General features: G+C 41.0%; 2 protein-coding genes across 3 annotated transcripts; one reads left to right on the forward strand and one right to left on the reverse strand.

Moving 5' to 3' along the window:
• Positions 1-1,472: 1,472 nt before the first annotated feature.
• On the reverse strand, positions 1,473-5,705 carry LOC147198129 (ankyrin repeat and SOCS box protein 9-like). The gene is made up of 7 exons (XM_086123264.1): positions 5,411-5,705; positions 5,255-5,334; positions 4,057-4,164; positions 3,730-3,880; positions 3,522-3,656; positions 2,218-2,409; positions 1,473-2,132 (listed from the first exon to the last, which is right to left on the reverse strand). The coding sequence occupies exons 1-7, from the start codon at positions 5,475-5,477 to the stop codon at positions 2,005-2,007; spliced, it is 861 nt and encodes a 286-aa protein (XP_085979390.1). The 5' UTR covers positions 5,478-5,705; the 3' UTR covers positions 1,473-2,004.
• Positions 5,706-7,203: 1,498 nt separating this feature from the next.
• On the forward strand, positions 7,204-15,770 carry gpr143 (G protein-coupled receptor 143). Of its 2 annotated transcripts, none has more exons than XM_086123650.1 (9): positions 7,204-7,694; positions 8,175-8,284; positions 8,357-8,451; positions 9,743-9,835; positions 10,109-10,218; positions 10,287-10,395; positions 10,484-10,601; positions 11,326-11,560; positions 14,441-15,770. In XM_086123650.1, the coding sequence occupies exons 1-9, from the start codon at positions 7,439-7,441 to the stop codon at positions 14,542-14,544; spliced, it is 1,230 nt and encodes a 409-aa protein (XP_085979776.1). In that variant the 5' UTR covers positions 7,204-7,438; the 3' UTR covers positions 14,545-15,770. The 2 variants fall into 2 exon arrangements, with proteins under 2 accessions (XP_085979776.1, XP_085979775.1); XM_086123649.1 differs by having other exon boundaries at positions 7,207-7,694; positions 11,305-11,560.
• Positions 15,771-15,875: the final 105 nt, after the last annotated feature.

Here is a 15,875-nt window from a genome sequence, read left to right on the forward strand (position 1 = left end):
TGAGACGTGGAACTTAGAATACATTTGGATCCAGTGACAGGAAGAGATCCATTAAGACCAGGCCACAGATACCAGAGTAATCAATCCACTTCAAGTCATGTACTTTGTTACTTTCCGCCACTACAGTATTTTCTTTCAGTTTCCACATTTAAAAAAAAAAAAAAACACGTGCCTAATTGAAAACCCGGTTGGAGCCGGAGCCGCGGAATTGCTTGGTCTCCATTGCTTTTAATTAGCCACTAAAAATACACTCGCAATTAGAGGCAAGCTCATGGACGACGGGTGCGAGGGCCCCTTGTAGCTTATTGACAATCTGCCTTATCCGCTACGAGATCCTGCACCAAGCAATCAAGTTGGCCACGTGACGAGCCAACATCCCGGTTTGGTTATCAACGTGTGTTTGTCCAAACACGCTCCACTGATGAGTGCAACGATTCCCCGGCAATAATGAGCACGCTAATGCCGTTGATTAGTGGAAGTTTGTTCGCAGGGGCCTGCGAGACTGCTTTGGTCTTAACCTACTTTGGAATTGGAGCGCTTCAGATTGTTGGCAACTTTTTTTCAGATGTAAAACCTGGAATGTGTGGTTACTTGAACCACACTCGGGTGAGAAATAACCCAATTGCGAGTCAAAAAGAGACCCAATGGTACTTGGAACAGTTTGACCCCAAAATCAGGTTCATAGAAAACAGCTATCAAAAATGTTTTGTCCCAAAAAAAGAAAATATTTGTACCAAAAAAGAAAGCATTGTGTCAAATTGACCCAAGTAGTGGTCAGTCCCTTTTTGACCCATAAGTGGATTATTTTTGTCACGTTTTTTTAGAATGAAGTTGCGTTTCAAACCAATTAGGTGCTATTATCGAACGACGTTAATACTGTAGGTTTTTGAAGCATAATGTTGAGGGGAAAAAAATTAATTGCTAACTTTTACAAGTAACATTCACTGATAGCACTTTTTTCCCCTTGACATATATTGAAATGCTCAGCACACAAACCAAACACTAACATTCGTGATGTCATACCCTCGAGGCGGTTTTGCCGGTCATGTGACGTTCCTACACACATTCACGTTCCAGTGATTGCTTCGCCGTCATTAATTCCACACCGCATCTCTCTGCTGGCAGCATTAGGAGCCACAAGCCCCCAGATGACATTGATTTTACATCAAATCAAAGTTGCCTCAATGTTAGCGTGACCGCCGGCCATTCAGCCAAATTGGAGAGAATGGATCAATAGAAAATGAATAAGTGCTGCATTTAAGTCAAAGGATGCTCTGGATGGAGTTGGTGAAATGTACAGTGGACCCTTTGGAATTGCTTATATTTCTGCATAAAATGGTCAATTCATGTGGTTTGATTAAAAAATATAAATAAACAAATAGCATTCACAGGGCAAAAGTAAGTGACCCCAGATCAGACGGACAAGTGATCCGAGAAGTATAAGATGAAATAAGAGTAATTCAACCGACATCTCCAGTTGTACACATTTTATATCAGAATTTGATCAGAGAATTCAGTTTTAAAGTACAACACTTCTGGTTTAAATGTTGCTGTCTAAATTATGTAAATTCAGTTTAAAAGGCTCACTTGAGGCCTAGTTGGGGCGGCAAAAAAAAGAAAAATCTATTTGGAGTATCAACAAGAGGAGATGAAAGCGAGAGGGGGAAAAATGTGCCAGCTCATGAATACAACATGTTGTAGATCGGGGTTGATGTTGACCTTCACGTGACTTTGTATTCCACTTTCAAAGTCAAATTTGGCCTCAAGGATTATCCGAGTGCTCCCTCTGTTGGTACAGTAGAGAAATGCAGCAGCTTCCCTCTGCCGTGGAAAAGTCCGGAAAGCTGCTTTCAAGCATTTTTTTATTATTATCCAGTGTTGGGTCCATATACTAGAGAAATTCTGTCGGCCACAGTCCTTCTCCTAGTCTTGCGAGTGGGGACAAAGAGCGTACTAGTATGTCGACTGACCTTCAGCTACATATTCAAGCTATGAAATACATTTTCAACCTTTCCATAAAAGATAGTTTTGGAGTACTGTGGGCAAGTGGAGGTGAGTGATGGAGCGCAGCCTGCGCTTGCCTAAACTGGTCCTGATGTGGAGACGGCACAGCTGCATCAGCTGTGGGACTCCTGAAGGTGGGCCGCCGCCCCCAAGAGTGAGGATCAATTTGGCTTTTGAACTCTTACTCACAGTGAGGACTTTGGATAGGAATACCTGCGCTTTGTTGGAGCAGCTTCTGCACGGCGCTGGCGGAGGCCGCCAGGTCCAGGGGCCGCTTGCCATCCGGGTTGGGTATGGAGGCGTCGGCCCCGTGCTCCAGCAGAACCGACACCATCTCTGGACTGGACGCACGGACGGCGACGTGCAAGGGAGACTCGCCGGACCGGCCCATGTTTACACTCGCACCTTTGTGAGGAGAGGGGGCGTGGTGAGATGGATGCCGCCAGAAAGGTGTTGATTTCAAAAGAGGAATTGTGTTACGATGCCTGGCAGAAACGCAGGCAGATTTCCTTCTGTTTAACAGTTTAGACAGCTCATCATTTTATTTACCGTATTGGCACCAATATTTGACGGTGTTTTTTGCATTGAAATAAGACTGAAAAAGTGAGGGTCGTCTTATATTCGGGTCTAGACATTATACCAATTCACGACGCTAGATGGCGCCAGATATCATTGAAGTGAATGCTGAACTTGACTCCCAAGGCCAAAGTATGTCACTGTCACGAAGAATAAAAATAAAAATAGCGGTAGCACGAAGAAGAAAAATAAAAAATAACGGTAAAAAAAGAAAAGAGAAGAAAATAATAGAAGAGATAACAGAAAATGGAGAAACGTAGCGACAATCTGGAGAACAGTGGGTCGAAGATCGGCCAGGTTAACCGGCAGCTGAAGAGAAGTTATGATGTCATTTATATTTCAAAAACCAGAAGCCATTCAGATATTAAGATTTGAATGAGGCAAAATAATAATATATTTTCTCGCAAATATATTGTTATAATCATTTGTTTGAGATGTACTGTAATTATTTTCAAAACTTGAGTCTTGAAAAAGAGGGGGTCGTCTTATAATCAGGGCTGTCTTATATTCGGCCCAATACGGTATTGCATCACTTCATGGCTCCAAGACCTTTAAAAAAAAAAAAAAAAAGAATTTGGGAAGATGATGTAACCACAGTCGTTTGCTTTTGGGAAGAATGAAAGGCTTTTTGTCTTGCCAGTGTGAGCACAGACTGATGTTGATGGCTGGCGCCGGTGCCACATTGAGCCGTTTCCATCAATGATAGCATAATAATTTACACTATGGCATTATGGGGGGGGGGGGAATGCTACGTTTGTAGCATTTAGCCAACAAGTACATTTGAACGTATTTGTCAGTGAAAATTTTTTATTCCGCAATGACACTTCCATTAATTAATTAAATAAATAAATAAAACGTCAAAAGTAAGAGCATAGCCAAGACAATTTCGTTTGACGCCTTGTCAGTCGTAGCTAAGCGTATTAGGCCATCAGGATGTTTACCGAGTTGAAGCAGTTTCTTCACGGCAGTCAGCTGCCGATTGGAGCAGGCGACATGCAGCGGGGTGCCAGACTGATCCACGTTCTGATCCAAGTCGGCGCCGTGCTGCGCGAGAGACTCAATGCACTCTGGGTGACCTATGTGAAAATAGGCTACGGTACCGTAACGTGTCATTTGCAGCACTCCTGTACACGTGCGCGAACGCCTTACCTTTAGCTGCGGCCACGTGCATTGGGGAGTCGGACGAGCCGCTCCCCAGAGGCCTCGCTCCATGCCGAAGGAGCAGCGACACGCAGGTCACATGACCCCATCTGCACGCTTCCGACAGCGCCGTTCGTCCATCTAATGTCTCAATGTTGACCTTTTTTTCCGCAAAATAGAATCCCTCATTTAGGACTTTTCTTCCATAGCTAAAAGGATGTTTGTGTAATGTTAATGGAAGTGGCAGCAAGCAAGTGAATGTGCTGACTCAGCACTAATCACAAAATTATGTGTTTAAAAAAAAAAAAAAAGCAGATAGTATGACATCATACTGACATTAGCACCATGTTGCAGCAGCAACTTGGCGCAGGCTGCATGGCCCTGCGCGCATGCTCCATGGAGGGGCGAGACCTGGTCCAACGTGCTCAGGTTCACACATGCACCCTGTTCAATGACACAACAACGGGTTGCCTTTCGATAGTATCACTTCCTGCGAGCAATCACCCTTACGTTTTGTACAAACCCCGTACGAGTAAAATATTGGTGACGGGGGTGGGAAACTAAAGAACAAACGAATTTTATCATAACATTAGTACTCATCTTGCAAAATGTAAACATTTTCCTCAAAATATTGTAACTTAGTTTTTGGTTTCATCTTGAAATGTTACTTTGTTCTCAAATTTCTTTCTCGCAATATTATTCTGATTTTACTGTTACTGAATTGCAAGAGTCCAACTGTCTGTCCTTGTTTACTAATTTTAAAAAGTCACACGTGAAGTTGTTGGCTACGTTTGTGGGGGGAAAAAATGATTGTAAAATGGACTATATCATAAAATGACAGTTACTTTTTTTTTAATAATTGGAGCGTGTCAAAAAATTATATATTTCTCATAAAATAGGAAAAATTACAGTCAAAAATTCTGACTCAATTTACTGATTGAAAAAAAATCTTGGAGTTATGAAAATCCCACACAATGCTAGCAATATAATAAATTTGTTTTAATTTAATAATCCAAATTCATTCTTCTAAAAATAAAACACTTTTTTGAAAAATGGCCAAAATAAAAATGAAAATGTCAACTTTTTAATCACTTACAAATAATGCCTTTTTCTATTTTTTTAATTACACATTACTTGAAACACTGTAATTTTTCTTGCAGCATTATGATTGAAAATGTTCATGTTCATTCTCATGAAATTATTTTTATTATTATATTTCACTAAAGGTCACTATTTTCCATATTAATACAACTTGAATTAGTTTTTTGTCCCCCCTGAATGTTTTTAACATATTTTCATATTGCCATGAGTCTATAACTGTCTTATTTTATTTTCTGTGTGGTTTCGGTCCTTTTGGAATTGCGCATTTAAATGTACTTCTGGTTCAACTTTCATCTTTAAAAAAAAAAAACCTTCATATCCAACCATGTGCTAACTGTTATGTAACATGTACAGTAGTTGTACATTAGTTGATGACCCCTATTGATGTGTAGTTAGTTCAGGAAGTCTGAAAAAGTATTTGAAGTTTGGTTACCTGAGCAATGAGCCTTTGCAGAGTCAGCGTGCGACCGTTGGATGCGGCATCATGAATTGGAGTCCAGTCTGCTTCCACATCTGTGTCAATAACGCACAGACGTTCACATCACATACTTGCAAGGAAAAAAAAAGCCAGTTCCTGTGTGACACTCACCACTCATCAGAGGATTGGAGAAGAAAACACAAGTTCCACTTTGACTCTCTTCATGTCCTCCTGACATTCTTCCCCCTTCACTTTTGTACGCTCTGCTTTCCGCTTCTTTTCGATTCGCGCCTGAAAAACATCTGCTTCTTGTTTTGGATTCTCGGCTTCCAAAAATGCTCGTTGGTGCCGTGATGTCATTTCCTGTTCAAAGCAAGATATTTGCCCTCCAGGAAGCAGAAGGCTTCTGTGGTGTGGGTGTGACTCAGCCAAAGGAGGTGCCACAAATGAGAGGGAGGCCTGTTGGGCAGGTTGGAATTGTTGTGTTGACATTTGACACCAAAGATGTGCCTCAAGACAGATGGGGGGAGTATAGTGGAATGGGCGGTAGTATTCGTGGTCTTTTTTTTGCTGCTGGAAATACTTTTTTAAAATTTTAAAGTTGCATTGTCAAATAACATATGACTCATTGTTTTGAGGGCGGCATATTCAGGTCACATGGGCAAAGAAAAAAAATTAAACTTTGGCATCAGAGTTAAAAAATCACTCTAAAATGGAGAAGTGGGAACTAATCAACAAATTTAAAAAAAACATTTTTATGAAAAAAGAAAAGTTCTAAAAAGGGGGGGAAGACTTGTGAAAATATGAGAATAAATAAATGAAATATTATTAAAATTGTTATTTTGCTTTGCTTTGTGAGTGGTGGGTTGTAAAAAAAAAATGTCTGAATAAAATGAGCAAAGTGACATTATTAAATATAAAAGAAAGACAGCATTTTTCACTGTGACTGAGTGGCAACCCGTTCGGGGTGTCCCCCGCATCCTGCCCGAATCTGAGAATAAGAGGATCAGAAAATGGATGGTCGGCCAACCTTTTTCAACTGAACATAAGTTATTGTTTTTCTGGATTTCTCTGAGCTAACATGGACTGCATGTTTATGAATGATAAAATAAAGCATAGGTGTCAAACTCAGGTCCTGGAGGGCCGCTGCCCTGCATGTTTTCCAAGTCTCCCTGTTGCAACACACCTGATTCAAATGAACAGTTCATCAGCAAGCTCTGCGGAAGCCTGACATTGAACCTGTTCATTTGAATCAGGTGTGTTGCAACAGGGAGACTTGGAAAACATGCAGGGCAGCGGCCCTCCAGGACCTGAGTTTGACGCTTATGAAATCAAGAGTTTCTTGTAAGGAGCCCCGAAGGTGACATTGAAGAAAAACTTTACATTCCTTGGCAATCTTTGCCTTTCCCCACAGAGATTGTGTGAAATGATACAGCAAATATTTTGATATAATATTATATGACATTGGGCATGCCCCCCCTGCTCCCCCCCCCCCCCCCCGCACGCCTCTGGGAGGAGGATCATCTCCCATATACGGCACTGTCCTTTCATCCCTTCCCAAAGAGACTCAATCATTTTGCCTCTAACAAAAAAACAACAACAAAAAAAATAACGGCCCATATTTGAGCCTGACGTGGAAGCACGCCTCTTTTTACAACTGCATGGCATTTTAACGAAGCAATTTTCACCCAACGATTGCTATTAGCCGATAGAGGGGGTGGGGGTGGGGGATTCCCTCTATGCCATCATTACGACTGTCATTTTGCATCCCAAAGGAATACTGTAATAGACACCATTCGTGGTTGAGTTATGCCTCCAATTTAGAGAATAAAACAGTTAGTCGACAACTTGTGATGAATTCAATGGCCTCGGAGTGAAATGACGTCCAAGGACTGGATTCATTTTACTTTAGTATTCTAATTCCAGTTAATGTGCTGGCATTCTTTTGTGCAGTCGTATCACACCCAATGTCGAGTCTTTAAAGTAGGTGAAAAAGTCACCTCGCAGCACCCTTGCGATCACACTCGCCGAGCAGCTGCAGGGGGATTAAATGAAAGCACATGATGTAAACCACCATGTGATCAGTCGGAGAATCGGGTGAAGCGGACTCCTTTTTTTTATTTTCTGCCCCCTTTTCCTTCTTCTTCGTGCCTGTTTGAAGCAAGCCGGGGCCGCCTGGGTGCGTTTGCCGAGTCCGTCATGGCGTCACCGCGGCTGGAGACGTTCTGCTGCTCGAACCGGGACGCGGCCACCGAGCTGGTGGTCACCTTCCAGCCGTTGCTGTTCGGAATCGTGACGGTGGCCACCGCGGCCACGAGCGTTCTGTTGACCGTGCTGCAGCTCCTGCCCAAGAAGAAAGGCTACAGGAGGCTCGGCCACTACCCGCTGCCCAGACCCGCGTCTTCATCGCGGATACTCTTCATCATCAGCCTGTGTGACATTTTGGGATGCACGGGTGACCATTCAGTGACTTTTCTTGTACTTTTACTACATTTTGAGCTAGTTTATTTGCTGTAAAAAGCGATATTTGCTACTGGATGTCATGATATATAAAGTGAATGTTTAATATTGTAGTTGGAATTTCCAGTTGTGTACAACAGTTCTGAATCATACATAAAGTTGTCTCTAATATTTTGGCTGAAATTAACCGTCAGTCAAACTGTAACCATATCCCCGTTTAATGCCGAATATTGGTGTCAAACTTTACATTATTCCAGAATTGGAGGGCATTTTACATTTAAGGTGCGGCGTCTGTTTGTTCATTTGGATGCTGTGGGACAGCATCTATTAAAGCAGTGACCGCAAGAGGAAATTTGATGTCCGCCAGTTCTTTGAACTGACTACTTTTTGATTGACATTAGTTTGGCTTCGAAACCAGTATGAGATTACTTTCTAATCTCTTGCTGGTGGATGAATTTTGTGTTATCTCTCCCAGGCATCATTTTGAGGTCTTCTCTGTGGGTGGGCCTACCCAACACGGTGGAACAGATCTCCGAGGCCAACAGCACCAAACTTTGGCCGGACGTCTTGTGCCTCGGCAGTGCGGTAAGTCGTCCGCAAAGAAAATCACGGCCTCTTCAAGCTGCTCGATGACATAACTATTGTACATCTTGGCAGATGTGGATCCAATTGTTCTACAGCGCTTCGTTCTGGTGGACGTTTTGCTACGCTGTCGACGTCTTCCTGGTGGTCAAGACGTCTGCTGGAATTAGGTGAAGCATGGAATTGTTTTGAAAGTCACTAGAAATACAATATTGCGCGTATGTAACACAATTGTAGTAAATAACTCTACTCGAGGCTCAGCAGTATGTAATATATTTGTCTGACTCGCTTAGACAAATTAGGCTGAGATAATGGGGTTGCACAAGTGTGCACACCCTCTTGTAAATGGGGATGCGGCTCTGTTCAACAATGACATTGAAGCTCACCTTAAAAGGGAGTCAAATTGCCACTATTTTAGGAGCCTATGATGAAATACAGTTCAGATGTTCTGGTAGGCTTTTCCTGACATTTTTGGAGTCACATCTTTCAGCGCGTGCTGTGGTTCACAGCGCTTCTACAGCAGGCGTGTCAAACTCATTTTTGTCACGGGCCACATTGTAGTTACGGGTTCCCTTGGAGGGCTGTTATGAATTTTGGGAAACCATATAAATGTTTAATCCCCTTCACATATTACATACACAGTGCACAACAAATTGATGACTAACTAGTTTTAAAGTCAGAAGTCAAGAATAATGACTGTTATTGTGGATTACATATGACAATTTGAAATTTTGGTTCAGACTTTAGCAAGCATCATGGAACTTGACATGCTTGATTTGCTTTTGCGGGCCACATAAAAGGATGTGGCGGGCCAGGTCTGGCCCCCGGGCCTTGACTTTTGACACCTGTGTTCTACAGCATCAGAGGGGTCTTGTTCAAACGTATCATTCTGGAGAAGGGTCCAAAATTATTCCAACTGGTTAGCGAGTCCGCCGAGAGGCAGACAGCTGCATTGAAGGAGCTGCATCTGCGTTCTTGTCGTTGAGATGTTTAATTAGTTTCATGGTAGGTCTTGTTTTCGTCTTGTCCCACACGTCCGTGTCATCTTGTTTGTTCGGTTTTCATTTCCATCTGTTCTCATCAGCCCGGTTCCTTGTGTCAGCAAATCGGCTCCCTCAAACCAGTCATGTCTTGTGCAGGTGTGCCTCGTCGTCTCGTCAGTTTGCTTGTATTGAGTTCCCCGGTTTCTTTCAGTCTGTCTGGTCGTTGGTGATGGTGCTGTCATGTGTCATGTCACGATTTCCCTGTATTTTGTATTTTCTGTTGTTGTGACTTCATTTATTGGGTGGAAGCCCACTTGCTTTTAATGTTTCTTTGACTGAAAGTAATTCCTTGCTTAGTATGTAGTAGGGAATCATTCATCAAGAGATTTATCATTAAACCCCGGCCCGAGGACAAAGAACTGCAGCATGTGTTGTGGATGTGAGTGCGGTCTCATGAATTGTTCCCTTTCTCCTTCAGCACCATTATCCTGTACCACATGATCACATGGGGTCTGGCTTTGCTGCTGTGTATTGAGGGCGTGGCCATGCTCTACTACCCCTCCATTTCCAAGTAAGAACCTTATGCTCAGCTTCTTCGTCCTTTCAAGACCTTTAACACAATTGTGCTGCTTTGCGGGAACCGTTTGGAGAAAAGCCATTTTTTGTTGTTCAGTGTATGGAACAACTTCATCTAAAGGTCATTCAGCATATTTGTGATAAACCAGACACAGTATTATGACCTTAGGGTCTTGTTCTTTTGCTCTTACGGTGAGTGTCCTGTGATATTTTATCATGTTTTAAAAAAATAAATAAAATTAAATGTGTGAATTTCACATTTGTTCAGCTGTGAACAAGGCTTCCAGCACGCCATCCCTCACTACGTCACCACGTACGCACCCATGCTGTTGGTCTTCGTAGCCAACCCAATATTCTTCAACCGGACCACATCCGCAGGTCAGCGTCTTGGACCGAATCGGAAATATCTGACCCGAATGTGCAAAAACATCTTCTTCTTCTTTTAGTGACATCATTGCTAAAAGGACGTCAAGGAATCTACACAGAAAACGAGCGGCGGCTGGCTAGCGCCATAAAAATACGATTCTTTAAAATCATGCTGGTGTTCTTTATATGGTAGGTTTTTGGTCTTCACTGCACTGTGTTGTTATCATGATATTATGCTATATATTTATGTAATAATCATATCGCTCTGGTGCTCTAGCTGGATTCCCAACATCATCAACGAGTGCCTCCTCTTCTACCTGGAGATGCAGGGGAACATAGACGACAGCAGCCTCAGGAATATCAGAAATGCTGCCCTCATCACGTGGTTTATTATGGTAAAAGTCAAAACACACTAGTTCCTCATATATGGCCAGGGGAATTTAATTGGGGGCATGGTGTTTATTTTTGTACAAATGTTTTTTTTCATGGATAATTAATTATGTCCATAAATAGATATTTATTCAGAGATTGAATTCTTTTCTTATTAAATTACTTTTTTGAGGCGGTTGCCAATTCCAATATTTGGCTGATTAAAATTCTGAAAACCGATAAACCTGTCAATTAAAAAATACATACATAGTCATGAATAACTTCATTTTGGGTACCTTAATGCTTACAACAATAAATCTATTTTTTGTATTTAACTTTAACAACGGAGACGAATCTGCAAAAATCGTAATGCGCTACGGTGTTTAAAAAAAACTGCCAATTTTTGCCTAAAGTCGCTAATATTTTTTCCCACAAATAAATGGGAACACTAAAAAGCACGTTAATGGTTAATATGTTTTGTCAGCTTTACATAATCAGGATTTCACAACCGTTCAGCAAGTTGTAAAAAAACCCAAAACAAATAAAACAATAGCGATCGGATCAGAAAATGGACCGATGTATTTTTAAAAATTGCTGAATAACTGTACAGTAGACCGTTGCTATCTGCCAAAATTTGTGTATAATTGACGGCCATTGGAATGTACACATTGTCCATTGATCAAATATGAAGTTGAGCATCCTCACCGCCATGTGTCGTTTACGTCTCAGGGGATACTGAACCCCATGCAGGCCTTCCTCAACACGCTGGCCTTCCACGGCTGGACGGGTTTCGACGTGGACGTGAGCCCGCGCGGGAGGCGGGAGATGGCCTGGGAGTCGGCCTCCACCTCAGTGGCCAACCCAGAGAGGCACAACACCATGGCGGGCACGGCCCTGCTCTACCAGAGTCACGTGCAGGAGGCCAAGAAAAATATGAATGGCAACGGGCAGCTGCAGTCCGACGCCATCAGCGTCCTCTCAGAAGGTAATCGGCCTCGCGGCGCCGCCAATAACTCGCCGATGTATGAGGGCTGGTGATTAAGGACGAGTGGGCTGCTTATTTTATTTGACGGACGAAATGTGAGGTTTGATTTATGCAGCACTCTGCACACTGTGATCAAGTTTTTGTTTTTACCGGTACTGTTGCTGCCCCCTGCTGGAGATAATGAAAATAAAGCTTGGAGTATATGTAACATCATGTATACTGTAATTGTTTGTTTTAGCCTTTGTCAGTTCTTTCCATTTGTAAGCTAATTTTAAATGTATTCTTTTTTTTTTGGTATTATTGTACATTCGCACAGAAGAAGGAGCTCACTGATAAATGGCGCTTTTTTTAAAATTATATAATCAAAACATAAGATGCATCTTACTGGTGGAGCTATTTTTAGAGTAGGCTTGGTAAACGGGCTACTGTTGGTGACCCCTAAACTGCACCATCTTTGATTGTGGGGCGTGGTTGACGGTTCCATCGTGACTCAAACGGCATCAAGGCCGAATTATCTGTGCTGTACTTCAATTTAACTCCCTTCACAACAAGCATTAGTTTTCACAGCTAGATTTTTTTCCCCCTTGGGAAAGTCAGTTTAGTTTAATGCTAACAAACAATGCAAAAGATCATAGATGAGCTAACGAATAGCAGTGTTGTTGCAGTGTTCTAACTCAAAGAGCAACACATGGAGATATGCAATATAACAATACTTAAAGACATATATTCTTTATCCTCGATGAAAAATGACAAATAATGTATTACTGCAGCTACCTTGTGAATCTCCTCTTTGTGTGTGTCTCGGTGGTTGTATTGTACTGCCCCGAGGTAGCTAAGGAGTACATGGCGTAATGAGCAAATCCAATGAATTGAAGCAAAAAATGTGGCTAAAACTGTTTAGTTCTTTACTTTCTATTCAATCATGTAATTTCTATTTATTTTTATTAAGTACAATATTATAGAGTGCTGTCTTTCCTATCTAAAATAATATTTTTGGGTGGAGGCTGGAACGGATTACAGGCATTTCTAGACACCTCAGTGGGGAAAGAACATTTAAGATCTGGATAGTTTGTTCGTCTGGTTGCCCTTTTTTAGTTGGCAAAACTATTTCGCAAAAAATACTATTTCACTCTATTCACCGGACAAGCTGATGCCGCGGTTTCACGCAAATCTCAAAGGTGTGTTTCGTGTAATCCTGCTAATGTACAGTATGTGTCAGCAAAGTCACAAATGTCACCAAAGCTATATTTCAAATCCAAACTGTCAGTTATCCCCTACAGCCTGAGCCAGGCAATCACCATGACAACGCATCCGCTCAGTCCAAAGTGCGTTGGATTCCGTCAGGGTTACTTTGAAAGGGAGGGGGGGGAAAATGTACTTTGGGTTTAAAATCTATCTTTTGTGACTTATCACATAGATAGCAAAGAAAACAAAAGACAGTGTGTGATTAAAAATAATAGCTCTTATATCAAAATTTGGATCTTTGTCCAAAGGTTTTCATTTCCTGTTTTTGGAGAGGGGGAAAAAAAAACCAACACAGACATGTGATGGTTATCCCGGCGGCTCATGATCATTATTAATAAGACACAGATGATTCCATTGTATAGGCTCCAGCACCCCCCGCGACCCTAGTGAGGATCAAGCGGTTCAGAAAATGGATGGATGGATGGATGATTCCATTGCATTCCGGTTCAGTGAAAGCATCCAATATGTCACAAGCCTGTGAGGCCCTTGCAAAGCGGATCTAAAGTCTGGCGTTGTGCAATCTTTTCGAGATTGTTACTAAAACCCCCCATGTCTCGGCTTGCATTCATCTCCCATTGTTTTGTCTTGTCGTTCCAAGTCGTCACTAGGAAAACCAATGTGATGTCCTGTTCGGAGTAAGACATGTTGACGCAATTAACATGAGGGGAATTGATGGCACAAGTGATAACACATGTTTAACGAATTCATTTAATTGATTTGGTCCCATTTCAAAGCAATTATTATTTTTTGCTCTCGTGAAATATGAGAACGCAACACTTGGAATAGGCTCCAAGGACAAACGCTGTTAGAAATGGTCCTCATCATAAAACATTTACAATTCAACAAGCCATTAAGCATTCTTACTATACTAAGTGAAGGGGGAGTTGGCAATTTTCAAAAAGAATCACGTTTTGTAATATTTGGCCTCGGGCGATTAGGGGTCGGAGATTTACGGGGTGTGAGCAGTTTGGGCACGAGAGCAAGATTTGTTTATTTAAAACTAGCAAAATAACTACGGTAAATGAAATCAAGAAAATGCTTTTTTAAAAATGAAAACTGAAACTACATTTCATGTTCACAAAACTCTCGGATTTAAATTTTTTTTTTTTTTTTGTGCACACAACATGCTAGACAGTACGCAACATTGAGTGTTTTCAATTTACCTTTTGTTCGGCTTTCCCTTGTAGTTCTTTTCCTGGCATGGTCCGCTATCCTCTTCACTCATGTCTGCAAGTGTTCAAACTGTCCACACGAGATGATGTAGTTATTTCAGATTTTTCGGGATAACACAGGCCACAAATAAAGACTTGAGACACATTTCAAAAGACCCATTGACACGTCATAACAACAACAAAAAAATGCAAATGGTCAAAATGACCCCAATGCAACACATACCTTGAGACATTTGCAGCATCTGGTCCCATTATGACCATGCAACGCAATCTGTTGGAAGTTCAGTTTTTCTTCCATATTCTTAGTATAGAAATATTTTGACTTTTTTGCGCCGGACGCATTACCAATGCATCCAATTGCAGTATTTTAGCAAACGTATATCCCAGGATGCATTTGCAATAGAGGAATGCATTTAAGACAAATAAGTAATAAAGTGCCCCCCCCCCTGTTTTGTCTTGCTAGGTTCAGAATCTAGCACAGTTGAAATCCACATATCCAGCGAGCTCCCAGACTATGGCGATATAGATGCTGATGAAGAATCCTTGGGGACGTCAGGGAAGCACTAGCCAACATCACATCGCACTTAACTACTGCTGGTAAAAATAAAAAACACAAAAAAAAGGAAAAAAAAAACTGTAGAACTCTTTAGTCTGTAGACACGTCTCATTTTCTAATTCCCTTGTGAGGCCACTCACAGTAACCTTGAGAACATAAATGTGATGTCCTCCCCGGTGACTCAAAATTAAGAGTTTAAGGTCTTTTCTACTTTTTAAAATGTGTTTTGTGATGTGACGTGACTATATTGCCCCTCCCAATCTTGTATTTTTGCACTTTTATTATTAAATATCAATCCTAGTTCTTACTTTTCTAGTGGTGACTAAAGTTTGTTGTGCAAAGGCACGGCCAAGTTATAATGGTACCATGTTGGTATTTTTTACAATTCTTTTTTGACATTCTAATATCAAAAGAAAAAAAACATTTACAAGAATATTAGAACGTAATGTAAATGTCACAAGGGCATTTGAACCCTTTCATGCACCCTGTATTCTGATAAAATGATACGCTGTCCACTGTAGTAACCGCTGTCCCCGAAAGGGTTAAACTACACTGTAAAAAAAAAAGTTGCCGTGAACTCAAAATGTTAAGGCAACAAACTTTACAATTGTAAGTGGGGCAATTCAAAAAGATATTTTAAGTTTTGATCATGTGAAAATTGGTTTTCTCACATCATTGTGCCGACACTGTGCCATAAATGTCAATAATTTATCTTCTAAAGTTGTTCCAATTTAAATGATAAGATTAGGCCTAAAATAATACAAGTTATGTTTTTGCAGTGTATGAATGAAGTCTAATACAGCAAAAATAAAGAAAATAAATATTTGAATCATGATAAAATTATCAAATAAACATTGTGAGAATAAAAGGAGAAAAAAAACCTTTGCATGAACAAAAATATACAAGAATAAAAACGATTGTTTTTACAATGTTTCAAGGAGGGAAAAAAAACATGGGGAAAAAAGTCAAATTGCCAGACAAACTTCCAATTTCATTTTTGAAAGTCGTGAAGATAAAATTGTAGTCTTGCAAGAAAAACTTGATTTTCGAGAAATATGCAATTGTATGAAGTAGAAAAAAATCATGAGTTCTGACATTCCTGTGAAGTGAAAATGAATGCCTTTTTACATACCACAGATAAATGCTGTTAACCTGCCAAATTTGGAAGGAAAATATTTTACAAAGATCAACTTTATAAAATAAGGCTTGAAAATGGTGAAAAAAATCAAATAAAACATTTTTTAAAAAAGTGTTTCTCTCTGTCCTTAATTGGCATGGCCGTGGCTGCTGAATGCAGGCAAGAACGTGCCGCCCAGCTATTACCTGTCAATCAAAGGCCACT

Source organism: Hippocampus guttulatus, chromosome 11, assembly GCF_054856545.1.
Source record: "Hippocampus guttulatus isolate MCC_2025c chromosome 11, RoL_Hgut_1.0, whole genome shotgun sequence".
Classification (NCBI taxonomy): domain Eukaryota; kingdom Metazoa; phylum Chordata; class Actinopteri; order Syngnathiformes; family Syngnathidae; genus Hippocampus; species Hippocampus guttulatus.